The sequence below is a fragment of the Alosa sapidissima genome, chromosome 6, assembly GCF_018492685.1.
Source record: "Alosa sapidissima isolate fAloSap1 chromosome 6, fAloSap1.pri, whole genome shotgun sequence".
In the NCBI taxonomy this organism is placed as follows: Eukaryota; Metazoa; Chordata; class Actinopteri; order Clupeiformes; family Clupeidae; genus Alosa; species Alosa sapidissima.
In genome coordinates, this window is record NC_055962.1 from 15,552,040 (window position 1) to 15,578,357 (window position 26,318).

Genomic DNA, 26,318 nt, shown 5'->3' on the forward strand with positions numbered 1-26,318 from the left:
TCTGAGACACCTGCCTAAACAAGGTTTGTTTAGAGCCGTGTCGCTATGGCGTTTGCTAAAACAGCCGTTTTACCAGTATTCTTACCAATTAAACCAAAGCATCTGTAGGCCTACTGTTTCTGATGGGTGTTTCTTATTCTAGTGGTTTATAAACTGCGCAACACTTGACAAAAACCTAGTCCAGTGCTAAAAAGATGGTGTGTTTCACTGCGTCTGACAGTGTCTGTCATGTATAAACGATCTCAATGACTCTTTGTGTCTGCTTTGAAATTTACAGTAAAGATAAGCTGAAACAGATATATAAACGTTTGATCCCTCATCCTCTGCGCATGTGATATACTGTCATAACAAAAGACAACACAATTTCACTCATCACGTAAATTAAGTCCCTCAGATCTGCACCATTGTTGTCCGGACAATCTAGGCTGTTGCCAGACAGAATAGGTCATGTGACCCAAGTTGCAGGGAAATGTTCAAACAGCATCGGCGTTTCTTTCCGCGACGCCGTGATTAAAATCCTCAATGCTGGCTTGTGTCGGAGCGGCTCCACAGTCCACAGAGGGGAATTATAATCCCCTGACATTACATGACTAACATTTCTTTTTATAAATCTGTTGGCAAACAAACACGGCGCTGCGAAATTAAGTCCGCCCCTCTATATTTGGAGTTGTGGGCACTATCTGGGTGAAAGGTGACTGCCTATCGTAGCAGCAGCTGAGGAAATTCCTGACTTGGGAAGAGGACTTAGTGAACTGCAATGAAATACACGCTGCAGAATTATCCACAACATATACTATATTTGCATATATATGATAATTTCCTGCAATCTGCATATATATCGGTGCTTTCATATATCCAATTCACGTTTGCGCATTATTCAGTTCAGCGTTAACGGAAGCGCAAGAAATACTAGAGATGCCACATAGCCATTTGTTTTGTTTGCAACCTTGTTTACAATGTTAGGGGTAATGTCAAATATTCTACAATGGCTCACAATAGGCCACAGCAGACTCTCGGGTCTTTCCTAGAATAAGTATAGCCTACAGTAGCAATTCATACCCGAATCATCCTTTGTGCGGGTTACGCATTAAGTCAAAGTCGGAGTGATCGCCAGTAGGCTATCACAGAACCCAGCTGTCATTTGACATAGTCTGTGCATACGACTGCACGTAGCTTACGCACAGACCAACCCCCCTTTTCACTAGCGGCACGGCACCTCGGCTGGAGACACTGACAGCGGCATCTACTGCTCCTCCGGCGGAATCAACGAAAGGTATTTTGACATTAAAATGATTATTATAAGCCTCTCTATTGTTTGTTCAAATTTAATAATTACAAACACGTGTAGACCATTGTGCTTCAATCAATTATCTTGTTTTTGCATGTCAGACTGACGTTTGCGGAGGCAGAAAATAGCTTAATCCTGTTGGGATGCCGGCTTCAGTGGTTTTCTTTGAAAAGTATCTGTGTGCAAATTATGTTTCTTGGTTGTATTTGTACACGTTCTTGTGCAATGGTTGGTTTGAACGGAAATATTGAATTTGGGTTGAATTCTTGTGAAGTCTGACATTAGAGTTTTTAATGCAAATGCAATCGGTTGTGTAGTAGCCTATACATGTACATCAACATAGGTTCAGCAGAAACTCGTGTCCGAACACGTTGCCTGGGAAAGGCGTGTCAGCTTGACACTCGATTTCAGCCAATCAGAGCACTGACCCGCCCACGGTGGGTAGGTTGTTTACTACTTAGTGTAAACGCCCATTGAAATCGACTCAGCGAAATGAAGGATTTACCGTGTCGGCGGTAGTTCAGATGTTTTGGCTACTGATGTTTCTGAATCAATTGCATTATCTATACCCAAATGTTCTTACACTGTATATTCGCCTCACGTTTTGTAAGCCTATCGAGATACCCGTATTATTAGGGGTTGCAAGTAAAATCATTCCCTCAAAAGGGGACTTGAAATATGAAACCGTTCAGCGCTGCATGGCATGGCGGCTTTCAGACTTCTTTACTGCCATCACACAGCACGCACATCACACAACTGCTCCAATGTTTGCGCTAATCGAACCTCACAAGGCGACATTGTTACATTTTGGACAACAAAGACAAGTTGTAATGTTTTTCTATTCCCCCCCCCTAAATGTTCCATTTATCTGAGGGGTTGCTGTAGGCTGCTCATAGGGGGTGTGTCACTTAATCCCACCCCCATCCCCTCTTTAAAAAAAAGAAAACGGGCTTAAGAAAGAGGCAAATGCATGACGTAAGGGTAGTTATGTTTACTGTAATTAAAACAATTGGTCTTTAAGAGGCCCTACATTTGTAAATTGTATTCAGATTTTCAGATAATTTGAGACCTAATAATGCATAAGTATTGAAATCACTTTGTTGGTTCACAATCTTTATCTTTGAACTATGTAAATGTAACGAATGAGCACTGGTCTTGCACCTTAGGGGTGATATGATTATCTCTTATCTGGGTAAAAAGTAAATCACTTCTTCACCTGTTCTCACGTATTAGAAAGGCTGCTTACCTGGAGTGCTCTTCCATTGCATTACCCAGCTTTGCTGCGTAGCGGAGAGGACAGGAGAAGAGAGGAGTGAGCCCAACGCCTCACGGTGAACAGGCAAACCGACAGGGACCAGAGTTGACAGGCCGAACATGGCAGCTGTGGAGCCCAGAGGCAGGCCAAGCCCGGCGGACACCCGGCCAGCCAGAGGGCCTGGGGACGAGGAGGGGCTGGTGAGTGACTGCCCACCCGCCCGCTCGGGTCTTGTTGTTTACTCACCCTCTCTGTTGCAAGGAGTGGTCCACGCATGGGTCAACGCTCTCTCCGAGAGAAGGTTATGATACAGACAGACAGACCAGTGAATATGGGGTAACATTCGAGACAGACCAGTCAGTGAAATATTGAATGGATTTTCTTAATCATTGAGTAAAACTTTAATCATTAATTAAACAAGGCCTTCTCAAAATTAGCACATTCATTATCGGAAATGGTTGAACAGTTATACATATTTTTTTCTCCATTGGTGAGTTGCATTTGAATTTATTTCGGTTTATTCAGTGAAGACAAATGCCTGCAGGATTACTATCTGACTATGCTTTGGTATGGGTGTTTTGGTATGGGTGTGTCTAAATATGTTTTTGGTCTATGCTGTGATATGCCAGATAATCATTATGTAGATAATCACCTAGATCATGATTATGTCTAGCTCCAGACTAAATACATTCTTAATAGAGGACCCCAATACTATCAGACTTAATCCCTGTTTGGCCAGCAGTCTGTCCCGTTAGGATATAGTCAACACAGACAAAGAATAAAAGACTGTCAAACTCTACAGCCACAATACACCACAGTAAATACACACACACACACACACACACACACACACACATACTCTGTGTTCTCTCGTAATTTGTTCACATACTTCTCTCTTCCTTTGGCAGATCTACATGCAGTGCTGTGGCCAGGAGGATGTGGAGGTGCGAGAGAGCCAGAGCCAGGTGTCTGCTTACCTGCCCGCAGCCACACCCCTCACCTGCACAGGCTCTTCCAACAGGTAGGGGAAAGTAACACTCCCTCTCACACTCTCTACTACACCTTACGTGTCCTAACTGCATGCAATGCAAACGATCATTAACAACAAAATCAGTTACATTCCTTTGTTTTCAACTGGAATGTCCCAACTGGACGTGACGCGACATTTTGAGCAGAACTTTTGTCGGACGTCTCGTTTCTATTTTATTTCTGTTACTCGTGTTCTACTGTTTTGAACAAGTAATATGACACAATAGAACAGCATAATTTAATATGTTAGAAAAAGCTGTTACATTTACATTTAGTCATATATAGATGACACTTTTATCCAAACAGATGACATACAGGTGAATACAGATGTACTTTTAACCTATCGTTCTTCACACTGTGTTTTTTTCACTGACTGGACATCTCTAGCCAGTGTGTTGACTGTGTTGGTTGTTGATTTAAGTATGTACTTATAAAAAGGGATTGTAAATTTGTGTCTGAAACAAATAATGCACTAGATGGTTCAGAGACAAGCAGCTGGCTTAGTAGTTTAACTGTATGGGTCTCATCTTTTTTCCCTTCTTTCTATGTTCATTCTTTCTTTTTTCATTCTTCTATCTGCCTTTCTTTCTTTCTTCCTTTTTTCTGCCGTTCTTTCTCTCTCTCTTCTGTCTCTTTGTCTCTCAGTTTCCGAAGTCCAGAATCGGTGGAGATGGATGAGATCATGGCTGCAATGGTGCTCACAACTCTGTCCTGCAGTCCTATGGTGCACAGTCCCCCCCAGAAGGACCTACTTCCAGGTGAGCTCATCTCCCCACCGCTTTCTGCCATCTCTATGGCAATTTTTACTGTCATATATCAGTGTTCTTTGACCCAATGCAAACAAGTGAACCTATTTTGCCATTTAATGCACTACTTGAGAACAAAACAATATTCATGTTTCAAGGAAATGTTATGGCCATTCTGTCTCATATCATCATCATCATCATTATCATTATCATCAATGTACCAGTGTATGACTAACATGATATGGAGCATTTAAGGCAATAAAAAGTTTTACTTTCCATAGTTAAATGGCATACCTTCCCTTTAGCGTTTTCCCACAAAGCTATTTGAACAGAACAGCTTTCATAACTGCCGTATCGGCTCGATGCATCTCTCTGTTTGGTTGCATGTTCTCTCAACCCCATTCTAGGGGCTTTATTGTTTGTTCCATCTACTGAAAGACTTATATTCACATGAGCAGAAGAAATAACAAAGTTATTTAAAATGATTTATGTATTCCTCATATTGGTATTTGTAAACATAGCCTCAAATGGGCCTTGAAGGACTAGAATGTTTGGCATCACATGCTAAAGGGGGAAGATAGTTAACTGACAAAAACTGACATACAGTAGACCCACTCATGTTCTTATTTATGGCCACAAGGCCTAACATGATAAAAAGATCTTTATTTCCAGACACAGTATTAATCAACATTGTGCTACAGATTGTATGCAATTCTGAAGTGATGAGTTTTTGCATGATTTGAATATGGAGAGGTTGATGCAGTCTTGAATGGGTTTTGAGAGGGAGTTCCAAAGGGAAGGGGCGGTAATGGAGAAAGCTCTGTCACCCCAAGTCTGGTGTTTGGTCCTGAGGGATATGGATATGGAGTTTGGCATCAGAGGACCAGAGGCTGGGGCAGGTAGTGTGATGGTCGGGCAGGTCAGTGAGGGGCCAGTAGGGGGCCTACCTGTTGTTGGTTTGTGAGAGATGACCTTAGCCAGGAGAGGGGCAGTTCTAGTGATATTGAGGGAGGATTCTAGCCTGACGTAGTCATACTCAATTCTAGTCAGAATATGGGTCTGATACTGCTCCATTGAGATGTAATTATGGGGCGTGTTTCAACCGATACATGGGCGGAATGCCTCTGCACTCAATTGGATAGACCTAACCAACCAGAGCAACGAAATAGCTTACCGTGAGGTGTAGGAAGAAAACACACTAACCATCCTTCTTCTCCACAAATGCCTTAACATTGTTTTTTGGTCTTTTGTAAAAGTTAGTGCCGTCAATAACTCCTAGCCTACAACACTCATTAGCGAAATCTAAGAGATACGTAGTAGGGTAGGCTAGGAAAAAAAACTGATAGCCTACATCCCCACCATTTTTAAATAATTCAGTTGAACACTGATATGCTACAGACATGTTGGAAAGGCTGTCGCAAATCCCTCAAACAGGTGGTCAATCAGAGATTTCAAACGAACGAGGGAACATGTCGCAATGCAACAGCGCTGTTTTGCCTTGATGAAAGTGAAACCACGAGTTTTCCCACATCTCAACTTTGGCCAAAGTTTTCAGAAATAATTGTTGTCAGTGATAAAACCTCATTAAATAATATGCATTTTCCATATGGGGTCTTAAAATCCATGTATCCTTCTAGCCACAGCCTTTTTGTTTCAAATATAAGCCTAATCTAAGCATGCTCAGATGATGTGATAGACCAGGTGCTGTTGCTCATCTGTCCATAATCGTAAAGCCCGATTTGATTGGTCCGCCTGATCTAAGGAGATCATACTTACTCCACAATGGAGCAATGCCAGACCGAACTTGAGGTCGGGACTAAGTTCGGAATGGCACCCAGGCTAGGAGGTGTCGAAAACTGCAGAGAGGTCAAGAAGGATGAGGATACTATGGTGGCCAGGAGAGAAGGAGGTCATTGGTGACTGACTCAGCATTGTGCTGAGGGCAGAAACCAGATAGGAATGGTTTGAACAAGTAATTGGAGGTTAGGTGAACTTCAAGTTGGGAAGCAATGGCATGCTTGGCATTCCATCATCTTTGTCAGAATGGGGAGGTTGGAGGTGGGGCAGAAAATGGCATCATACTTGTGGCAACTGAATCAAGTTTAGGTTTTGGGAAGGATAGGGATGACAGCAGCCAGTTTGAATGTTTGGTGACAGAGCCAGTTTTACGGTTTCTGTCATGAATGTACAGATAGCTTCTTCTTCTTCTTCTTCTTCTTCTTTCTGCTCTGTTCTACAAGCTTGTTGCTAATCTAACCACTGAGCCACCTTTTGCAGCGTCCTCATTATCAGGTGACATGGAATGTGGCGGGGGAGAGCTCTCGGACAGCGGCAGCAGTGGTTACTGGAGTTGGGACCATGGCAGCGTGAGTCCCGCCCCTTCCCTGTCCGTCACAGAGATGGATGGCAGCTTGGGTCAGGCCCCTGATGAAGGCCTTCACATGGAGATGGATTCTGGAGGGAGCGAAGCCCGGAGGTATAAGGTGAGGAATGTGGCCACCTTCTGTTTTGTGAGCTGGTGTAGCTGAGATAGTCGAGAAAGGTGCTAACAATGTTATGGTTATGGATTTCATTCTAAGGGACATATGCTAATTGAATCCTAATTGAATGGAAGAAAAACTGGTGGATAAAAGCATTTGCTAATTGAATCAATGAAAATGTAATCAGTTTTCGTGTTGCACAGTATGGTGATTATTCAGTTGAGAATTGATCGGCCTGAATGGATGCATTTACCAGGATTGAATTGGACTTACTTCCAGTTACTGGATTCAAATCCTTAAAATCCAAATCTTTATGAACCACCACATTTAAGAGTCAAATCTTTATAGATCAGATCACATCTGCCTATGGATGTTGGCACACAAGCGAAAAAAACAGCCACTAACCCTCTCTTCTGGTGGGATGGGGACGCAGGGCTCTGGCAAGGGGGCTTACAGGTGTCTGTGGCCTGGCTGTGGAAAGGTGCTCAACTCCAGAGTGGGCATGAAGAGACACATCCAGCTGCACCATCTGGGGTGAGTGTCATGACAGTGTCATTTCACAGTGTAATCAGCGATGTTATTGTTATTATTATCATTATTATTATTACTGATGAAATATTGTTATTGTTGTTCTTGGTGTTGTTATTGATGCTGCTGTTTTTGTTATGTGTAAATGAAATGCATGTACACTGATGACAAGGAATACACATGGTTGTTTGTCCTCACCTGTCTGCCTCCTGTCTCCTGTCTCAGAGTGGGATCGGAGCACTCCCAGCAGGAAGAGGACTTCTACTACACAGAGGTCTCCTCAGAAGAGGAGCCTGCCCCTCCGTCGCCGGCACCCACCATGTCCAGCAGCCCCTGGGCCTCCTGTGGCTCTTCGTCGGGCGCCAGCACACCGGGGCCCCAGGCTTCAGCTTCGGCCTACTCCAGCCCCCTCAGTCAGTCGGCACCCAGTAGTGTGTGGCAGATTCACACGGAGCATCTCTACCAGGTGGGCTCTCATCTCGCCTCTGCCCAAACACTCTGAGTGCTTCCATTTCTCCATGGCTAGTCAGCCAAACTCGGGTGTGAATGTTGTCTGTAATCTATTATGCTACATTAACCTTTCTTGTATTATTGAATTTAATCATAAGCTATGATCATTTTTATGGATATTTGAGAGAATTATAATTAACAAAATTTCATGGGTAGCTAGACATAATACCTAGTGTCTTATGATCGGCTGAAAAGGAGTTTTAGGTTCGTTTTTACTGTTTGTAATCAAGAAGAGAACACTAAATAGTATTTTCTAGTGAACTCTTGTTACAGTGAAGTGTTGTGGAAAACTGCATGAACACTTTATCCATAATTCATGACATACTCATTGAAGTGAGACCTAAACTGAACTCTTCTGAATTGGGCAGGCTCCCCATAACAAGCTAACTTTGGCTTCACCAAAGACTTATTTTTTAGGCCTTTTTGATTAAATATATTTATTTATTAGACAGTTACCTTTTTTGAAGACATATCCCCCTCACCAGGGATGGGCAAAAATACATCAAATGTATTTATAAAATATCAAAATGTATAAATAAAATATCAAATACCATATTTTTAAGTGTATCAAAACAAATTACAAAGTACTATAGTACTATAAACTACAGTAGCCACACCATGTATCAAAATAAAATATTGTATTTTTGAATTTTGAAAATAAAAATAAAAACTAAAAATACTCTTTAAAGGGAGCATGAAATCACTTTGTAAACCTTCCATATTTAATTTCCTTGTCTATTTAATCTATTCCTTCATCAGTACACTGACTCTGTTGATTGGACAGTGTTTGAGAGCAATAGCTTTTTTCTGCCTACGAGACATGCCATGAACTTACAGTCAACAGATCAACTATGCTGACCTTTCTGCTACATGTCATAGCCTAAATACTGTATCACAGATGCACTCAAAAAGTCACAACTGAACTTGTCAAGTGGTAAAAAGTGGAGACAAGTCCCTGACATTGTCAATGCATGCTTAGATTGCTCGATATTGCAATGTGTAATACTATTGATCAGGAAGGATCATGACCCTTTTAGTTGGTTTTTAACAAACTGGGTACTGTTTAAGCACTAAATGGTATTATATTGATGCCAAGAGGGATACCTATGAATTTTTCATCATGTTGCTTTTGGTGATACATGGGGCAACTTTTTGAGCAAGATTGCATATAACCGGTTCCATGTGTTTCGATTGGATAGTTAAAGTTCTCACGAAACTGATGATTAAAGTTCTCAAGAAACTGGGTGTGAGAGGGAGTGTATTGTGTGTGTGTGTGTGTGTGTGTGTGTGAGTGTGAGCAACATACACGTTAATCATCTTTCACTGGATTCTTTTCCTGTATCTGAAATATCACAACAAGTGTGGGCAAATTAAATCAGCAGCACCAGTCAGAGGCTGCATTCATTGTTTTTGCACTTTTATGATGTCATCACATCATCAAAACTATTGGTTTTACCAGAAATATTTGACAGTATTTTTAATCTACAAAAATACACACCTATAAAGTATTTTAATACAAAATACAAAGCCAATTTCTTCAGCACAGAACTAACGTCAATAACCATAAGTCCTTGCCCTCCCCCCTAGGCCTGCGCACCCATCCAGGTGACCGTGTCCTCGGGATCCCCCTCCTCATGTTGTTGGACCCCCTCGAGTGAAGCCCAGCACAAACCCCAGGTGGGCCTCTTAGTCGCTCCACCGCCACCTTTGGGCTGCTGCTACATGAAAGTCCAGGCGTGGCAGGATGAAAGCGGCCTTCGGTGGTGTGATGGAGTGCCCGTGTGTGTGTGTGTGTGTGTGTGTGTGTGTGTGTGTGTGTGTGTGTGTGTGTGAGTGTGTGTGTGTGTGTGCGTGTGTGTGTGTGTTGCCAGTGGCATTTGAAACCCATTTCTGCTCTCCTCTGTCTTGTGTTTTTGACATTCAGAGAGGCATGCGCTTTTTGCTGTTTACTTACATTACATGGGTTGCATACTGGGTTTGAAGCATTTGAGCAAAATCTGCTGTCTATTTAAAGGGACACCAGGCAAGCCTGATGCTTTTTCTCTACGAAACTCCCCCTCGCTCGGTCTGAAGCTCTTTACCTTTTCTTTGCATCTTCCGTCAAGGGTTTTCGCTGCTTCTTCGCCGGCTCTGCCATTATACACACGTTTGCAACAATCTCTAGCGTTTCGTTAGCCTGCCTCTGTGCTGTAAACTGATCCTGCTTCGGTCGGCGGGTAGGATACACCGAACTTGCAAGTGGGATATTCTTCCTACAGGCAGTATGGGCGGCCGAGAGAGCCTTCATTCGCCCCGTAATGAGTCATTTAACCATATACCAACTTACGAAGATGATTAATTAACACGAAAACGTTGCCTGGTGTCCCTTTAAATCGTCAAAAAGGAATTTGTGTCGCCTGTGAGATACTACTCAGGTTGTTTGTGTCAGTGTGTGTGTGTGGGAGGGAAATGAGTGAGGGAACTGAAGGGAATAAATAAGTAAATTAGAAGGAGGATTTTTAACTCGTGTCTCTGTCTCTTAGGTGTTGGCGTCTCGCAGTCGGTCGGTCAGCGTTGGAGAGCAGTGGCTGCAGAGAAACAGCGCCCCCACCAGGTCACATACCATCAGCGCATCACCCTCACGCAACCATTGCACTTTCAGGTGAGCTGGGGCTCCTCATCTTCATCATCATCATTTTCTCCTAGTCTTCATCTTCTCTGCTCAATACTTCTTCTTCCTTCTACCTTTCTACTCTTCCTCTGCCTATCCTTTCTCTTTTGCTCAACCTCTGTATCTTCTTCTTCATATATACTACAGATATATTCATCTGCACATTTATCTTTATGCATGGTGTGAGGCAGTAGTGCACTACATCAGATGATGATGTTCCACATCCCACTGAGTTTTGTTTTTTGTGTCATGTGACCATTGACAGGAAGGGGCGGGGCGAGGCCAAGAAGTGCCGCAAGGTCTACGGGGTGGAGAGACGGGACCAGTGGTGCACAGCCTGCCGCTGGAAGAAAGCCTGCCAGCGCTTCCCTGACTAAAGCACTTACACAGACTAAAAAGAGACTTTCAGAGAGAAAGGAAGACAGAGGAAATGAAAGAGAATGAGAGAGAGAAAGAGAGAGAGAGAGCGTGAAAAAGCACGGAAGAGAAACTCACGATGCATTATAGCACTATAGAGGACACAGGATCAGCCTCCTTCCACTTTTGTACTTGTAATTCTTTATTTTTTTGTGGTGGTGTTCTTTTTCCTACAAGAGCTATAAGATGTTTTGTTTTTGTTGTTCTTGATCCCCACCTTTCTGGGTCTTTTGTACATGCCCTTTGCTGGAGAGCCGGTGCTAGGAGACACTTGGTGTGGTAGGCTCTCCTGAAAACCTTCCTCATCCCCCTTCACCCCTCGCTCAGAGGGCTATGTAGATCCTTTGCACAAAGAATTTCAGTGTCAATCTCCTCACCCGGTTAAGAAGAAGAAGAAGAAGAAACAAGTGTTGTCGTTTTACCAGAACCCCTTCAGATTCTTAATCAGAGTTATGGTGTTACTTTAGTATCGGTAGCTATACATTATATATCTATCTATATATATATATATTGTGTACAGTGCTTTTCATTTGAACCCTTTTCTTATGTTTATTTTTTTATCATTTAACATTGTATTTTGTGTATTGTCATTGTATGATTTCATTGTTGGACTACCGTTTTGTTTTGTTCTTCTTTTGTTTAAGCGTTTCTATGATGGTTGTGTTCAAAGTTTAGCTAATAATGGCTTTTTGCCAGCTTAGTTCTTCCCATCCTAAATCTTCCACACAAAAGTGTTAGTCTTATTTGTATACTGGACCATTACTCCCTGGGAACAGAGGTGACGAAAGGATCTGAAGTTGTAAACGATCGCTTTTCAGTGTTGAAAAGAAGGGCGATTTATCGAGCATGCCGGAGAAAGAGAGAGTTGAACGAGTAAGAAAGGAGATGACATGCTTATCGTCTGTGCATGACAATCCACCAGAGAAATAGTAAACTATTTTATTGTTATTTCTTGTGCACTTCTTTTTGTTTTTTTGTCTTTTTGCTATGTACAAGTTTCAAAATGACCAAAAAAGAAATATTACATTAGAAACAAAATAAAAAGGTATGTGTATGAAATACAATTGTATTCACAGTTCTAAAACACAAAACAAATACAATCTCACAAAAGTTCTCAGTGCGGAATACTGCCCAGGGCGGTGTTTTTTTTTTTTACAACATTATTCAGTCTGCTATGAGCTATAACAGTATGATGTTAAAAGCACAACAGTTGTGACTGTGCATATAACTCAGATTGACTGCTTGCATGCAAAATCCAATAATTCAGTTTTATTTGCCAGTCCAGACATTCCAGTATCACTGCAGAAACTAGGTTGCCGCTTGGTAAATGAGCTCTAGAGGGCAGTATTACCCAAGGAAGCCAAACATTATTGGAGGAGAGCTCACCAGCTTACACCATCACTGACATGTAAACCCAGACGAACACAGATGACTTTATTTTCACACAGCGTACATACTCACAGAAACACTTAGACACACAAGCATGTACATACACACCACACACACGCACACACACACACACACACACACACACACACACACACACACACACACACACACATTCATTGGTTGAAAATAACTCAGCCAAAGTGCTTGTAATTTATATGAACGAAAACGAAAACGAACGAAAACCAATGCAAACGGTTACGTGCAGACTTACAACTACAACCAAAGATTAAAGTGCGATGTCTGATACACCAGCTTGTTACTCTTTGTAGATATCCATAACAACGCCTTGACCTCAGGGAATAAAAAATGAATGAGAAAATGAATAAGAAAATGATTGAGCCTCAATGTAATCTCATAAAAAAAGGACTTGCATGCTTGGGTTCCTATTTCTGGATTTTCACAGCAAGAAAACACTGAAAACTAACATGAAAATATCAGTAGTAAAGAAACTAAAAGAGAACATTCCTTGGTTATTTTTTAACATTAAAATGGTCAGGCTTTTCCCCACATCCATGTGTTCTTCCATTTTTATTTTGTTTCTTTGCGGCACTATGCGCGGTGTGAGGGGACAATGGGACCATTAGCATGGATGCTGCCAGAACAGCATGGAATTGAGGTATGACGAGTGGGAAGGGTCATGTTAAGGTCGGTGGACTGGAGCTCAGGTGGGGCGCGTGGCGGCCTACAGGTCAATTGGCCGGCGCAGGCCAGGTGCGGAGAGGTTGTTGAAGCGGACAGGGCGGCCCGTGAGGCTCAGGTACTGTCGCAGGAGCTGGCTGACGCGCTTCTGGCTGTTCCACTTGCGCGCCGACTTTCGGATCCCGATGAAGCCGCCGTAGCGCTTCTGCAGCGACCGGCCGTCGGCCTCTGGGCTCAGCGGCGCCGGCAGGTCCCGACCCACCAGCTTGCGGTAGCTGTGGCGGCCCTTTATGAAGCCACCAAAGCGCTTGGCCAGATGGAGGCTAGCCGCCTCCAGGTCAGAGCCTGCCACTCCCTGGCGGTCCGGCGATGCTTTGCCGTCCCGATCCCGATCCCGCTCCTCGTCCTCCTCCTCATTCACCAGAGCATCCCGGACCTGCTCGGCTTCAAGTGCGGATCGGAACCACTCGGCAGCCCGGGTCTCCATGGCCGGCTGCTGCTGCTGCTCCTGCTGTTGTTCTTCCTCTTGGTTGATCTCCTCTTCTTCGCCCTCCTCTAGGCTCATAGGGCCACCATAGTCATCTCGATTGGTCATGGCCCCTTCGTGTAGCTGGCGAGAAGCAGGCATCTGGCTCACGGTGGCTTGACACAGATCCCAGGTCAGTGCAGGGGACATCTGGGCCTCACATTCCAGCAAACACACCTGACAGGGGGTCAGAGAGGAAGGTTAGGGGCCTGACACTACCATAAAAAGGTTGCGCTAGTTGCGCACAAAGAAATGTACAGAATGGTAATGTAAAGTGAACTTCAGGTTATTTGTTTTTGTGTGCATGTGCTCGTCTGTGTTGGAATATACATGTATATGGTGTCTCTGTGTGTTTTTAGGATGGAAGTATGAAAGTATCTACTGTATGTACGTATGTAAGAGTGTGTATGAGATGTCAGTAGGTAGCAATGTGTAGGAGTGACTGTGGAATAGAATTAAAGCTATGTCTCTCTGTGAGTCTGAGTAAGGATGTGTGAAGAGATGTTTGTGTTTGTCAGAGGTGCTTGTGTTTGAGTTTAAATGCATTTTGTGTCTGTGTGCATTGATGTACATTATGAGAGATAATGTACACGCTCTCTCATGCAGGACAGGTATGCAGTATTCCCTGTGCAAGTCAACAGCACACAGCTGAAATGGAAAGATAACAAAACACCCAACCCAGTTTACCGTGATAATGGACAGAGAGAGAGAGAGACAGTATAAGATCCACCGCTGTATATCGCGATTACAGACAGATGAGGAAGCAGCGGGCAGCTATCTGTGGAAATTTATTACCCATTACAAATATAATGGGGACAGCAGGGGATTCTCTGAGTCACGACTTCAGCAGACGCTAATAGAGGGTAATAAGTGTGTGTGTGTGTGTGTGTGTGTGTGTGTGTCTATATGTGCCAAAATGTGTACGTGCTTGCATGAGCTTTCATGCCTGTGTGTATGTGTATCCCTGTGGGAGCACATACATGATTCTGTGTGTGTGTGTGTGTGTGTGTTCATTGAGTTCATTGAGTACTCCTCAATGAGGTTTGTGCCCTTTCAATCCCTGCAGTGAAAAGTGGAAAACAGTGGCCCCAGGCCTACATCTGGACCCATCAAAGCACCCACCCATCCACCCCCCTCTCTGTGTTAAGCGTCAATCTCTACCACCGGTTCCTCTGCCAGCTGATAACTGCTCCACAGCCAATTAGCCGCAGATATCACCCACGCTCTCCTTGGGTAGCACAGCTGTGTCGTCTCTCTGCGGTCATTAGCCAAATTGGTGCAACTATTGCAACATCAGTGGCCCCTACCAAAAGTAAACTAGCATGACTCAAGACCATTCAGCAAATGTCCCGCTCTTGTTGTTTACACGCCAATATTTGTCCGATGTTTGGGTGATTAAAAACTCTATTTGTGTCCTCTAAGTAATTCAACGAGACCATTCAGCAAATGTCCCGCTCTTGCTGTTTACACGCCAATATTTGTCTGATGTTTGGGTGATTAAAAACTCTATTTGTGTCCTCTAAGTAATTCAACGAGACACATTCATTATTAGTGTTTTAGTGTCTGTTAGATGAACTTTAGATGAAGCCTAGAGCCTCTAAACATTTAATCATATACTGACCAAACCTACCTCACCCAATAGTTCAACCAGTAGTTTTTAACAATCACACCCAGAACATCTTTGAACAACAGATTGATTACTCTTGAATGAATTTATTTGAGATAGCCATTTATCTTTGTAAAATCCAATCATTCACTGTGCAGTATTCAATCAGTCTGAGCCCTCTCTGTTCTCCATGCTGACTGGTAGACATTTTCTCTCCAAATCTCTCTCTTAGGCCATGTTTGTAAGTTTGTGGTGCTTGAGAGTACAGTGTATCTATTGTTTCATCCTTGTTTTCTTTTATTTTGTCGGGAGCCACTGATAGCCTATAAAAATAACCCTAATACAAATAATTTTCTAACCCATGAAAATGGATAACACAGGCTATTGTGATTCTGCATTCTCCTGATTCAAGTTGCTCTAAACATATCCACATGTGTTCCTTATGAAGACTGAAAAAGTCGGAGTCTTTGCACTGGAAGGTATCAAATCGCCTTGTGCATTGGGCTTGATTGACAACTACAAGCAGACTTCACACTATTTCCACAGTTTTGAAGGTTCCTCCAACATTTCTCAATCTTCTTGAGGGCGACAAAAAAAAAAAAATCTCATCTTGCCAATAAATTGCTCACTCGAAAAGGTTTGATACGGGGCAGGGCTGTGGGCAGTGCTGTGTGTGGGGTGTGATGAGCTGAGTTGGGAGTCCTCACCAGTGTGCTGAAGGCCTGGTGCTCAGGAAGTAGGAGTCCACAGGAGACGCAGTCCCTCTGGCAGTCTCCCCGCACCGGGGCGCCCAGGCTCAGCAGTAACAGGGTCCAGAGAGGGGTCTTCATGGCTCACGGGAACGAATGGCGAAGACGACAACAACGACGACAGCGATGACGTGGCAGGGATGGGAGGACTAACACGCGCGCAGAGGCTGAGGGGCCAGACGTCTGCGGAAGGACAAGTGGGTGGAGAGGGGGAGACAGGAAGAGGCAGGGGAGGAGAGGAGAGAGGGAGGGAAATAGATAAAGGAGGTCAGGGGATGGTTAAGAGACGTAAAAGAGAAGGGGGGAAAGTTAAAAGAGCAGGAAGTGGAATGGAAAAGAGAGGAGGAACAGGAAATGACAGAGAGGAGGGGATGGAAGGTGGAAGAAAGAGGGAGAGAAAGGGAGAAAGAGAGGAGAATAGGGAGACAAAAAGAAAGGGAGTAGGTAAGAGCAGGTGTGATATACAGTATGAGGAGAGGAGAGGAGAGGAGAGGGGAGGGGAGGAGAGGGGAGGAGAGGAGAGGAGAGGAGAGGGGAGGGGAGGAGAGGAGAGGAGAGGAGAGGAGAGGAGATGAGAGGGGAGGGGAGGGGAGGAGAGGAGAGGGGAGGGGAGGGGAGGAGAGGAGAGGAGAGGAGAGGAGAGGGGAGGGGAGGAGAGGAGAGGGGAGGAGAGGAGAGGAGAGGAGAGGAGAGGAGAGGAAAGTAGAAGAGAGGAGGACAAAAGGACAACAACGATGGAGGAAAGGATTAACATCCTATGTCATTTTTTGTACGTTGATCCCCTCCACACATTCAATGACGTGACTGCAAAGCCAATTTTAAACACATATCAGTGCACGCCCAGGGTGCCAAGGATGCCATTGATTTCTCATGAACAGAGATAAGACAGCACTATCTGGGGAAAACATCTTAAATCCTTGGGTGAAAGAGCACAGCAATTTGTGTGTGGGTAAAATAAGTCCAGCCAGCCAACCTCAAGCTCGAGCCCAATGTTAAAGGACGCTCGGTGTGCCCAAGCTTTATTGGGCTTTTGCCCTTACTCCTTAGTGTTAGTAAACTGACAAATAGTACTTTAATAACTGCTACAAAAGAACCAACGTCACCACTACTAATAATATACTAAAAAATATCCCCTACAGTCATTCATATCCAGTTTCAAATTGGTTTCAGAAGAGTGGTTGTGTGGATATATTTAAACTTTGTGAGGAATAGAGGAATAGCTTTAGGGACAACAACACATATTCCTCTACAATTAATATAAAGTCTCTGAGAATTTAACTGTGCTTAGAAATGGGCAATATTTCCTTCTACATTGCATCTGCTTCCCCTGTCTAATGCCAGGTGCATGTCCTCCAGCGACAGAATTTTGCACCAAGACAAAATGTGTTTCGAGACAACACTTCGACTCAAGTCACTAGTACGGGGGAAATGTTCACTTCGAGGCATGTCACTCAAGACAACGTTTGCATCTCTTTCACAGGCCGCCGGCGTTTTTCATGTATGAAACGCTAGTAGTTCATAGCGGAGGGCATTCACCAGCTGCTCGGCGCCCCCCCCCCCCCCCCACACACACACACACACAAACCACCCCCCGAAATTCATCAGCCAAACTCATCATCTGCCCTTAATTGGCAGAAGAATAAAAGCTCCTGGCATAATCAGGAGGAAATGAGAGGGAAAAAAGAGGGTAGGGAGAAAATGTGTGGGGGGGGGGGCCCAACAGTGGGGACTGTGAGATGGGGAGCCACACAGCCCAGTCACTGACTCATTCCCCTGGCCAACATAGTGCATTAGTCATATTGGATTAGAGTTGGAAGGCGGAGAGTAGGGTGGGGGAGGGAGTGTGTGTGTGGGGTGCTTTTGCAGATGAAGCCTTGATAAGACCTACTGCATTGCATTGCATTGTGTGTGTGTTGAGCGTATCTTTGCCTTTACCCCTGTGAACAGCATGAGGCACCAAGCAAAACAACAGCATAAGGATGTTGGAGTTATTGCCTATTCGACACAGCATCCCATCAAACAAAAGCCCCAACTGCTGCAATTACTGTAAAGAGACAAGGTTTAAAGAATGGTCTATGGCTTTGATGGGGGAGATGATTGAAAATGGCCTCCAAGCGGCAAACCCCTCATGCGCCATTAATAATACTTGATTAATTTCACACAACTGCCTTGATAAGGAAGTTTTTTATTATTATTATTTCGCACGCCATAGTTCCATTGAATGTGTTTGAATTGGATATAAAAGAGATACAATATTCAGGTTGTTAGCTGATGGTTATGAAATGAACTGACTCAACCCTGAGCTTTTGACTTTCATTGTCATGTCCAGTATTTTTTCTGAATTGTTGTGCATTTGTTGTTCGCTACCCATTGGTAGTAATAGTACAAATTATGAAGGTCCTTATTCATGTTTAGATAATATTTGTTTACATGTTTTCTACTTTCAAACAACTAAAATGTTCTGTAGTCATGCAGCATGAATGTTCTTTGGGCCCACCTTTGGTTGTCTCACAACTCATTATTTAGTCAATTCCTTAACCCTTCACTATTCCAAGTATGAAGGGAGACACATATTGGAAAAAAACTTCGCTTCAAGGGTCCTACAGAAACCCTTGTTTTTAAAAGCACATTAATCTTTTGATCTGTGCCTTGGCTGTGCTCTATAAAATATCAGACTGACGTCACCACACGCAAGCAGGTGGAGGTGCGCGCGCTCCTGTTGTGTCTGAGATGGACCGATTGCAAAGTCCCGTCTGAAGAGCTTCCCGTGGGGTGAGATGTGAAATGGCTAAACCGTGTGAATGTGCTTAATCCGATTAGTTGTGTCTGGCTCCCGTTTTCCCAGAGAGGAGCCACCTGATGGTATCACCTCTCCGGTAAACAGCCCCACTCCCTACCAATTTCACAACCGTGCTAGTGTTCAGATAAACATGATTCACAGTCGCTGTAGAGGGAGGGCTACAAAGAGCAACAATCAAACATCTTCTGACAGGGCCGCCGTGTCTTTGGTTACACAGGTGTCGCTTCCCACACTGCATGTTAATTGGAAGGCACTCTGTGATAGAGTTTGCAAAGTAAATTTATTCAGAGGTGATATCAGTCATTAAATGTGTTGTGGAGTTCTAGTAGGTTAAAACATTTACTGGTTGGCCTTGAGACGCCCACACAAGCATAATTGTGTTTTTGCGTTCTGCAAATGCAGTCCTTGGAATAAGTCCTAAAAGGCTTGTTCGCCAAAATCCCGAGGAAAGTAGTGCGAGAGAACACTTACGTCTGGTAGGCCTAGTTAAGAAATGCAAATGCACTTATTTATCACTGGGAAAATACAAATGAGGGGAAATCATTTCAAACCTCCATGGGCTGCCAAACACCCGCAGAGGAAATGTCTTACTTTTCAGGCAAAACTTTTCCGTCTGAGTGATATCTCAACAAACGCTCGCAACCTGAATACAAATGGCATTTGAAACAGACACGCCGCAAAGAAAATACACATTACTCCCCCCAGTTCTAATACAACGATCAATTAAACTCAGTCACCGTTAAGTCGTCGTATTGAATTAATCGAGCTTGTCTTTATTGTCAGAATTGTTTTCAGACATAGAATACCCGATTCACGTAGGTATTTTAATTGAAAACATATTGATCGCCTCAGGGACCGCGCTTGTATTTCGCAATCATATTTGGAGAGATTATCTTCTCCTTTCGGGTTATCCATTAGCGCTGACGATTGCAATTATCTTGAGCCTCACGACCGAGAGTCCGAACGAGGAGCGATGTCATAATAACGGTACTAATGAAGGAGTCGATGGCTGGTGGTGTGATCTGTGGCTTTGACATTTACGTCGGTCTTGCACCGTCGTTGCGCACACCTTTCCATCATTCTTGAGGGCGATTAGCCTAAATGATGACACTCAGACAACCACAGTCCAGCCAGGCCATAAGGATACCTGTGAACAACAGCTATTCAGACATGCCATTTAATGACAGATTTACATGTAATTGCAATTTCATGTGGTCATAACCTGCTGTCTGAAATTGCAAAATAGGCTACGGATGCGCGAGGCCTATAGGCTAAAAAAAATCCCATCACAAATGAACGAACGAATGAATGAATGAATAACGCAAATATAATTCAGTTCATTTCACCAAGGCAATTGTGGTTTAGAAATGACTGACCAATTAAATACGTTTAAAAACAATGAAGTGATTAGCTGAAAGCGTATGCCAGGGCCTTTCAAAGGAAATGCAAAGAAAATGGTTATAGCACTCGATGTGTTTTCACCTATTGTTTTTGTAAAGCAGTATTAAGGCTAGGCTATGCTATTTAAAAATCCCCCCTCTAATTCTCATTTAGTGCCAACCCATGGTTACTTCACTGGAATTTGGAACTATGTCACATGCAGCAAGTTCATCAGGGGGAGGCATTTGCGGAAATACCATTAAAGTATAAATATGAATAATTCATTGGCACAATGGGGCACTTAGAATGGACACGCAGGGCAAATTGTGTGCAAGGGAAAAAGCCAAAAGTGTCCACAATTATGGAAATTGCCTCCTGTCTACATTAAAACCTGACAAGGAGAGATGCAGAGGGGCTTTGACAAATAGACATCATGCAATTCTGCTGTCTGGCATTACTGAGAAAGGTAATAATTAGGAATCACAAGGGTATAAACACACACAACAGTGCAAAATGAACACCAAAAGTAGGCCTATACCAAATAGAGGTTTTTTAGAAATTACAGTGTTTGATGATAAGCAATTTGAATTAGTAGCCTTATCTACCATGATGAGTTTGGGTATCACCATTCCACCAGCAATTGTCATTGATCTGCATACACTGAAGATTAACATTTCATCAGAACTGTCATAACAGTGCCTGTGTCATTTATCATATCAAAATGAGACCAACAATGTCCTATACTAAACTAAATCCCGGTCTTGTGATACATATAAGAAGCATTTAAAAAGTCAGGGTGTGTGGTGGTGGTGGGGGAGGGGCATTACAGTAATTTAAGACAAACAATTTAACATCTTCATTTTTTTTCAAGAATCAAGGCAAAAAGAAGAAAGGCATCACTGTATTTTTTGATACAACTGAAGCAAGGAAGCAAGTTTCCCCACATCTAAAATCTCCAGAAAGAATTAGCCGCAGGTTCAGGTGGAAATTAACCAAGAAAGGAATCAGTTTTAATAGGAATGTGATTAAACTCTCCCACCAGACCATAAGGATTAGATTTCCACACACTAATCGTCACAGCCACAAATCACTTCTTGATAAACCTACCCATGAAATTAAAAGCCATTTGAATACTGATGGACCACGCTGCATCTGTTGCTGATAAGCAACAATAGCATCCTAATAAGATTCAGAGTCTTAAATGTGGCTGTTACATAAGCAAGTCTATGGAGACAGTGAAACTGACTAATTGACCAACTTTAGACAAATTATTTCACCTTCATCATTTTATCATATCTTGCATGCATTCACACACAGGAAGAAGCTGCCCCTCCTTCTAGAACAGGTGTCTGCGGAGGATGGGAAAAGCTTTGAAGACCAGGCACAGTATTAAAACTATTAAAACATGCAGTATTATGTTCCCCATTTCAGTATTCATCTGTACCATCACTAGCACATCTTTGGAGCATATTGTATTTAAAAACCTTTAAAAACTTTAATATCTACACTACCAGTCAAAAGTTTGGGGTCACTTAGACATTTCAATTCCACTCCATTATAGACAGAATACCAGCTGAGATCAGCTGCATTGTTTTTTTAATCAGGGCAGCAGTTTTCAGATTACATTATGTGCTTACATAATTGCAAAAGGGTTCTCGACTGTTGTAGAAAGAAATGGCTGATCTCTATTGCAATATCTACATTGTCCATTATGAGCAACCATTCATTCAGTGTTGCAAAGGCACATTCTGTTGACTAATCTCATATAATTTAAAAAGGCTAACTGAGAAAACATTGGAGAACCCTTTTGCAATTATGTAAGCACATAATGTAATCTGAAAACTGCTGCCCTGAAAAAACAATGCAACTGATCTCTGTTGATCTCTTGTATTCTGTCTATAAGTGTAATGGACATTTCAAAGTGACCCCAAACTTTTGACCAGTAGTGTATATTTCTAACTTTAATACTACCTGTATCTATAACACTGCATATGCTATTTAGACCACCCTCATAGCTCAAATAGCACAATCATAGAGTCAACAGCCAGCACATGAAAAGCTGTATGTGAATGTCATATGTTATCTGTGTGTGTGTGTGTGTGTGTGTGTGTGTGTGTGTGTGTGTGTGTGTGTGTGTGTGTGTGTAACGCACGCTGCATATCATGAAAATCAGAAACGACAACATTTCCTTTCCAGATCTCCACTTCACCCACCCAAGCATGGCATGAGGGACGAACAAGAGAAAGAGGGAGAGGAAGGTGTGAAGAGGTTAAAGGAGGTGAGGTTGTGTAGGTGATGACGATGGGGAAAAAACAATGCCTAATGGAAACCAGAGGTTAATTAAGCCAGTGAGGTCATTAACTTAGATCACAGAGGACTAGTTTATAACCACAGAGGAGTGTGCCGAGGGTACGTGTGCATGTCACTGGATAGCTCCAAGAGGTAAAAACGTGGTACAGTTCCCATCTTACATTTCCATTAATATTAACATTCTTCAAAAAAAAAACCCTGTTTCTCATACCCTTCTGAGCAACTTCTGACATAATTCGGCATGAGGCATAAACACAACGGAAAGTAGCATCAGTCTCTCTCTCTCTCACACACACACACACACACACACACACACACACAAAACACACACATACACACATCAAGAAACAAGAATCATAGCATCCTGTCTTACCTATGACAGCAGTAGAAATAAGCACTCCCAGTGTATCTTCAGTGTATGCCTTGTATATGATGTTCTCTTGTGGCAGGGGTGGCTCTGCTCCGTCTCTCTCTCTCTCTCTCCTCTGGGTTTGGGCATCTGATGTCGCTGAGGCCCCTCCTGGCTCCTTATAATAACACACCCCTTCCTCTGGTGCATACCCTGCCTGCCCCCCCCCCCCACACACACACACACACACACACTCTCACCCACACACATACCCCCCCCCCCTCCCTCCCCCAACACTGGAATATGCTGCATAGACTAGGGTGGGGAGGAGAGTTTTGGGGAGGGGTGGGGTTGGGGGCATGTGATGTGTAACTCTGCACGCACATCTCAGCAGACACACATCCCTTAGTCAACGCTGACGTTTGAGCCCCACCACTGACGTCATGACCCTAGATTCCCACACCCCATCGACCCGCCCTCCCCCCAAAGAAGTCACAGAACATGGCTAAATATATAAGTCTCCTCTAACTAACTGACACACCTCTAGGCTATTTGTGTATTTGTGTGTGTGTGTATACCTTATACCTTGATGAGAAACCATGACTTGAGACTGAGGAAAGCAAGGGAAACAAGAAACGAGAGGACGAATCATACAAAAGCCTATTAAAAAGCAATTAAACCTAATCATCCGATAAGACACTGAAACGAGGCTTTCCAGGTTTTATTTGTGATTTGCTGACCCTAATATAGGGTTGCTCAAAAGGCAGATGATGGTTAAAGCAGATCAGTGGCTGCTCAAACCTGCATCAGGAAGAAAAACAAAAGCTCCCTGAGGTAGAATATACTCTCTGGGTCTCTGGCCAGAGTCAACCATGCCACCAAGAGAAGAAATTGGAACACACGCAAAAGATAAGGCAAACCACACAGTAGTCACATATAAGGGGAAAAAACATATGAAGAGGAAGTATGATTCATTGTCCATGCCATGTATATTTTGATACAAATTTGAGGGGAGAGATTTTTTTCCCCCTACATCATTCTACTGTTGTTCTGGCTGCTCGAGAGACAGAACTGGGCAATGTGGCCAAAGGTTACTCAATGTTGTTACTGTTAGGAAGACAACCATATATTGTGTGACCCTGGGGTGAATGAACATGCAAGGAGAGAAAACACACACACACGGAGGGAACATGGCTTAGAATTATGATGGGGGGGGGGGGGGGGGGGGGATGAAAGGTATTTTTAGATAAGCTTATATTTCTTACCAAGCTTTCATCTTTATAACCATGCACTCTTATTTTTGTATATGAATGAAAGGATTAGAGAGGAAAGCATGTTCATACTTGAAATTAGCTTTTTAATCAAGCAGCATCATTTAAGAACCAATATTCAGAACAAATACCAACAGTATTTCCTTCTCTAAAAATACAGCTACTTTGAGTGTTGTATAATACATATTTAGTATGATTGATGTCCTTTAATGGATATATTGGCATACATATTGTATTTAAACTCTTAAAATCTTAAAAAATTATATTTTATTCTTTATACACAAAGTCAACATGGTCAGTGTCACTGCTGTCAGTGTCACAGTGTCTCCTAAATTAAGAAATTTGAAAGCAAATAATGTACATGATTGTTTGAGTTCACTACAGATCACAGAAAACACTAACAGTGTTATTGAAAACATTATATTGGATAAACATGCAGTCATTTTGGTTTCTCTGGATTGTGCCTGCTTTGCCTGCCCCACAATCTTGGTATCAGTGCAAAGTCTCATGGTCTTGCCAAACAGTGAAATTCACTGAAGCAAACCTGAATCACCTGGGGCAACTGGACTGAAGTATAATGCACTACTCCTTGTCATTGGCAGTAGAGACCTCTCTGATAATCACAGTAATTTGAACCAGGAACAGGTGCCTGAGGGGAAATACAGAACAACATCAAAAATATATGGACATCATATATATATATGGAAATGTACCTTGGACTGAAATTATGTAATTGCATGAGTTCTTCACAGATATTTAAATGAATAAAACACACACTGTGGAATCTTCATCCTAGCCTATAACATATTCTTAACTGCCTCATAAACTTGCTAATTTCATTAGAGATGATTGGAAATCTAAAGGTGAATTGAAATGCATCTGAAGTCAATATTCTCTATGTTTCTTCTTACAGTCATACAACCTCTTCCGAAATAAATAAATAAATACATACATAGACTAACTCACAGAGAAATAAAAGTGATATTTTGCGACCTCAGTCTAAGTGCAAATTAAAAGTCATCTTTCATTGGTCAACTAATTAACCTTGTGAGTGAAATGACAAACTCTTAGAGATTTAGGATGCCTGCGGAAGGAAAACACCAGCACAACTGATCATGAATTTCTGGCCTGAAAATGTCTTCAGTTAGGCAATGTTGAGTGTATTTGTGTAGCTCTTTCTTTCCATATAGCTTCTCAGGGTCACTACCAAAAACAAGAGGATAACAAAGACATGAAAATCAAACCATATGCATAGGCAATTTTCTGTGTGATGTGTGCAGTAGCCTACACACAACAAAACAGCAGATGGGGTGATGTACGGTTATGGAATAAGGGAGAGGGCACGAAGCGTGACTGACTTCATCACCTTCAGATAATGAAGAATATGGGGATCAGACTGATGGAATCTATTGCTCAAATGTTGGGACAGAGGTTCATTTTAAACCCCAGTAAAATGACTGACTCAGAGAGCCTGCCAGTCACAGAAAGAACGCACGTGAGGCATTATGGTATACAGTGCTGGAAATTCACATCACAGCTGAATGCCTTTTAAACTCCATTGACACATTTTTAGATGCTTCCGTTTGAGAAACTGAGCAATCACAGTGCAGAGGGACCACTCCAGGGAACATGTGAAATAGTGTGTTCCTAAGCATTTTCTGCTATGTAAGAGCATGTAACAGCCTATATATAGGATAACGTTTAAAGTTGTTATAGGCTAATGGTTTTGGTCAATAAGACTTGTAAATCCATATGGAACCACACAAAGTCATGATTATGCAGCATATTGGCAAGGCTGAAGAATTGACCACTTTCATTTGTAAATCAACATAAATTCCTATCTCGGCCTAGTGATTCACTTACAACAACATGACTTTCAAAAGCGTTGAGGCTTCACTGAAGCATTCTCTCATGACGCCTGAAAAAAAGAGGTGCTGAAATGTGTGACAACTTTCGGCTTATGTGAAGGTTTGCACCCACATTACTCATCTTGACATTTAATCCAAATACAGGCCAAAGGTCTCATGAAATGTCTGAGGAATTTCATAAGATAGTTGTCAATTGTTCTCAGCAACTGACAGGGATATTTACAGTGCATACGGAAAGTAGCCTATTCACATAGAAAACATCATCATTCCGCGTCATTCACGTCACGTAGGCTAATGTGTGAGTCAGAGGTCGGAAACTGGGGCTAGATTTTGCTAACAGAGTTGCCCAGTTAGGGGCTCGTCATCACTTTTGTCGTCACGTTGTAGTTCGTTTGTAGTCCATGTGGCCTTTCATGTCCAACAGTTTTAATGTGAACTTGGGAATTTGCCGTTTTTGTCACTTGAAAG

General features: G+C 42.8%; 2 protein-coding genes across 6 annotated transcripts; one reads left to right on the forward strand and one right to left on the reverse strand.

Annotated features, from left to right (window-relative positions):
• Positions 1 to 399: 399 nt before the first annotated feature.
• On the forward strand, positions 400 to 11,851 carry znf395b (zinc finger protein 395b). 5 transcript variants are annotated; one of them, XM_042095176.1, is made up of 11 exons: positions 400 to 1,273; positions 1,390 to 1,460; positions 2,522 to 2,743; positions 3,452 to 3,564; positions 4,218 to 4,330; positions 6,596 to 6,801; positions 7,232 to 7,332; positions 7,552 to 7,792; positions 9,424 to 9,513; positions 10,359 to 10,477; positions 10,752 to 11,851. In XM_042095176.1, the coding sequence occupies exons 3-11, from the start codon at positions 2,663 to 2,665 to the stop codon at positions 10,861 to 10,863; spliced, it is 1,176 nt and encodes a 391-aa protein (XP_041951110.1). In that variant the 5' UTR covers positions 400 to 1,273; positions 1,390 to 1,460; positions 2,522 to 2,662; the 3' UTR covers positions 10,864 to 11,851. The 5 variants fall into 5 exon arrangements, with proteins under 5 accessions (XP_041951110.1, XP_041951113.1, XP_041951111.1 ...); XM_042095179.1 differs by having other exon boundaries at positions 2,564 to 2,743; XM_042095177.1 differs by lacking the exon at positions 1,390 to 1,460.
• Positions 11,852 to 12,428: 577 nt separating this feature from the next.
• Positions 12,429 to 22,816, reverse strand: pnocb (prepronociceptin b). The gene is made up of 3 exons (XM_042095183.1): positions 22,736 to 22,816; positions 15,831 to 16,055; positions 12,429 to 13,694 (listed from the first exon to the last, which is right to left on the reverse strand). Exons 2-3 carry the CDS (start codon positions 15,951 to 15,953, stop codon positions 13,035 to 13,037), a joined length of 783 nt encoding a protein of 260 aa, XP_041951117.1. The 5' UTR covers positions 15,954 to 16,055; positions 22,736 to 22,816; the 3' UTR covers positions 12,429 to 13,034.
• Positions 22,817 to 26,318: the final 3,502 nt, after the last annotated feature.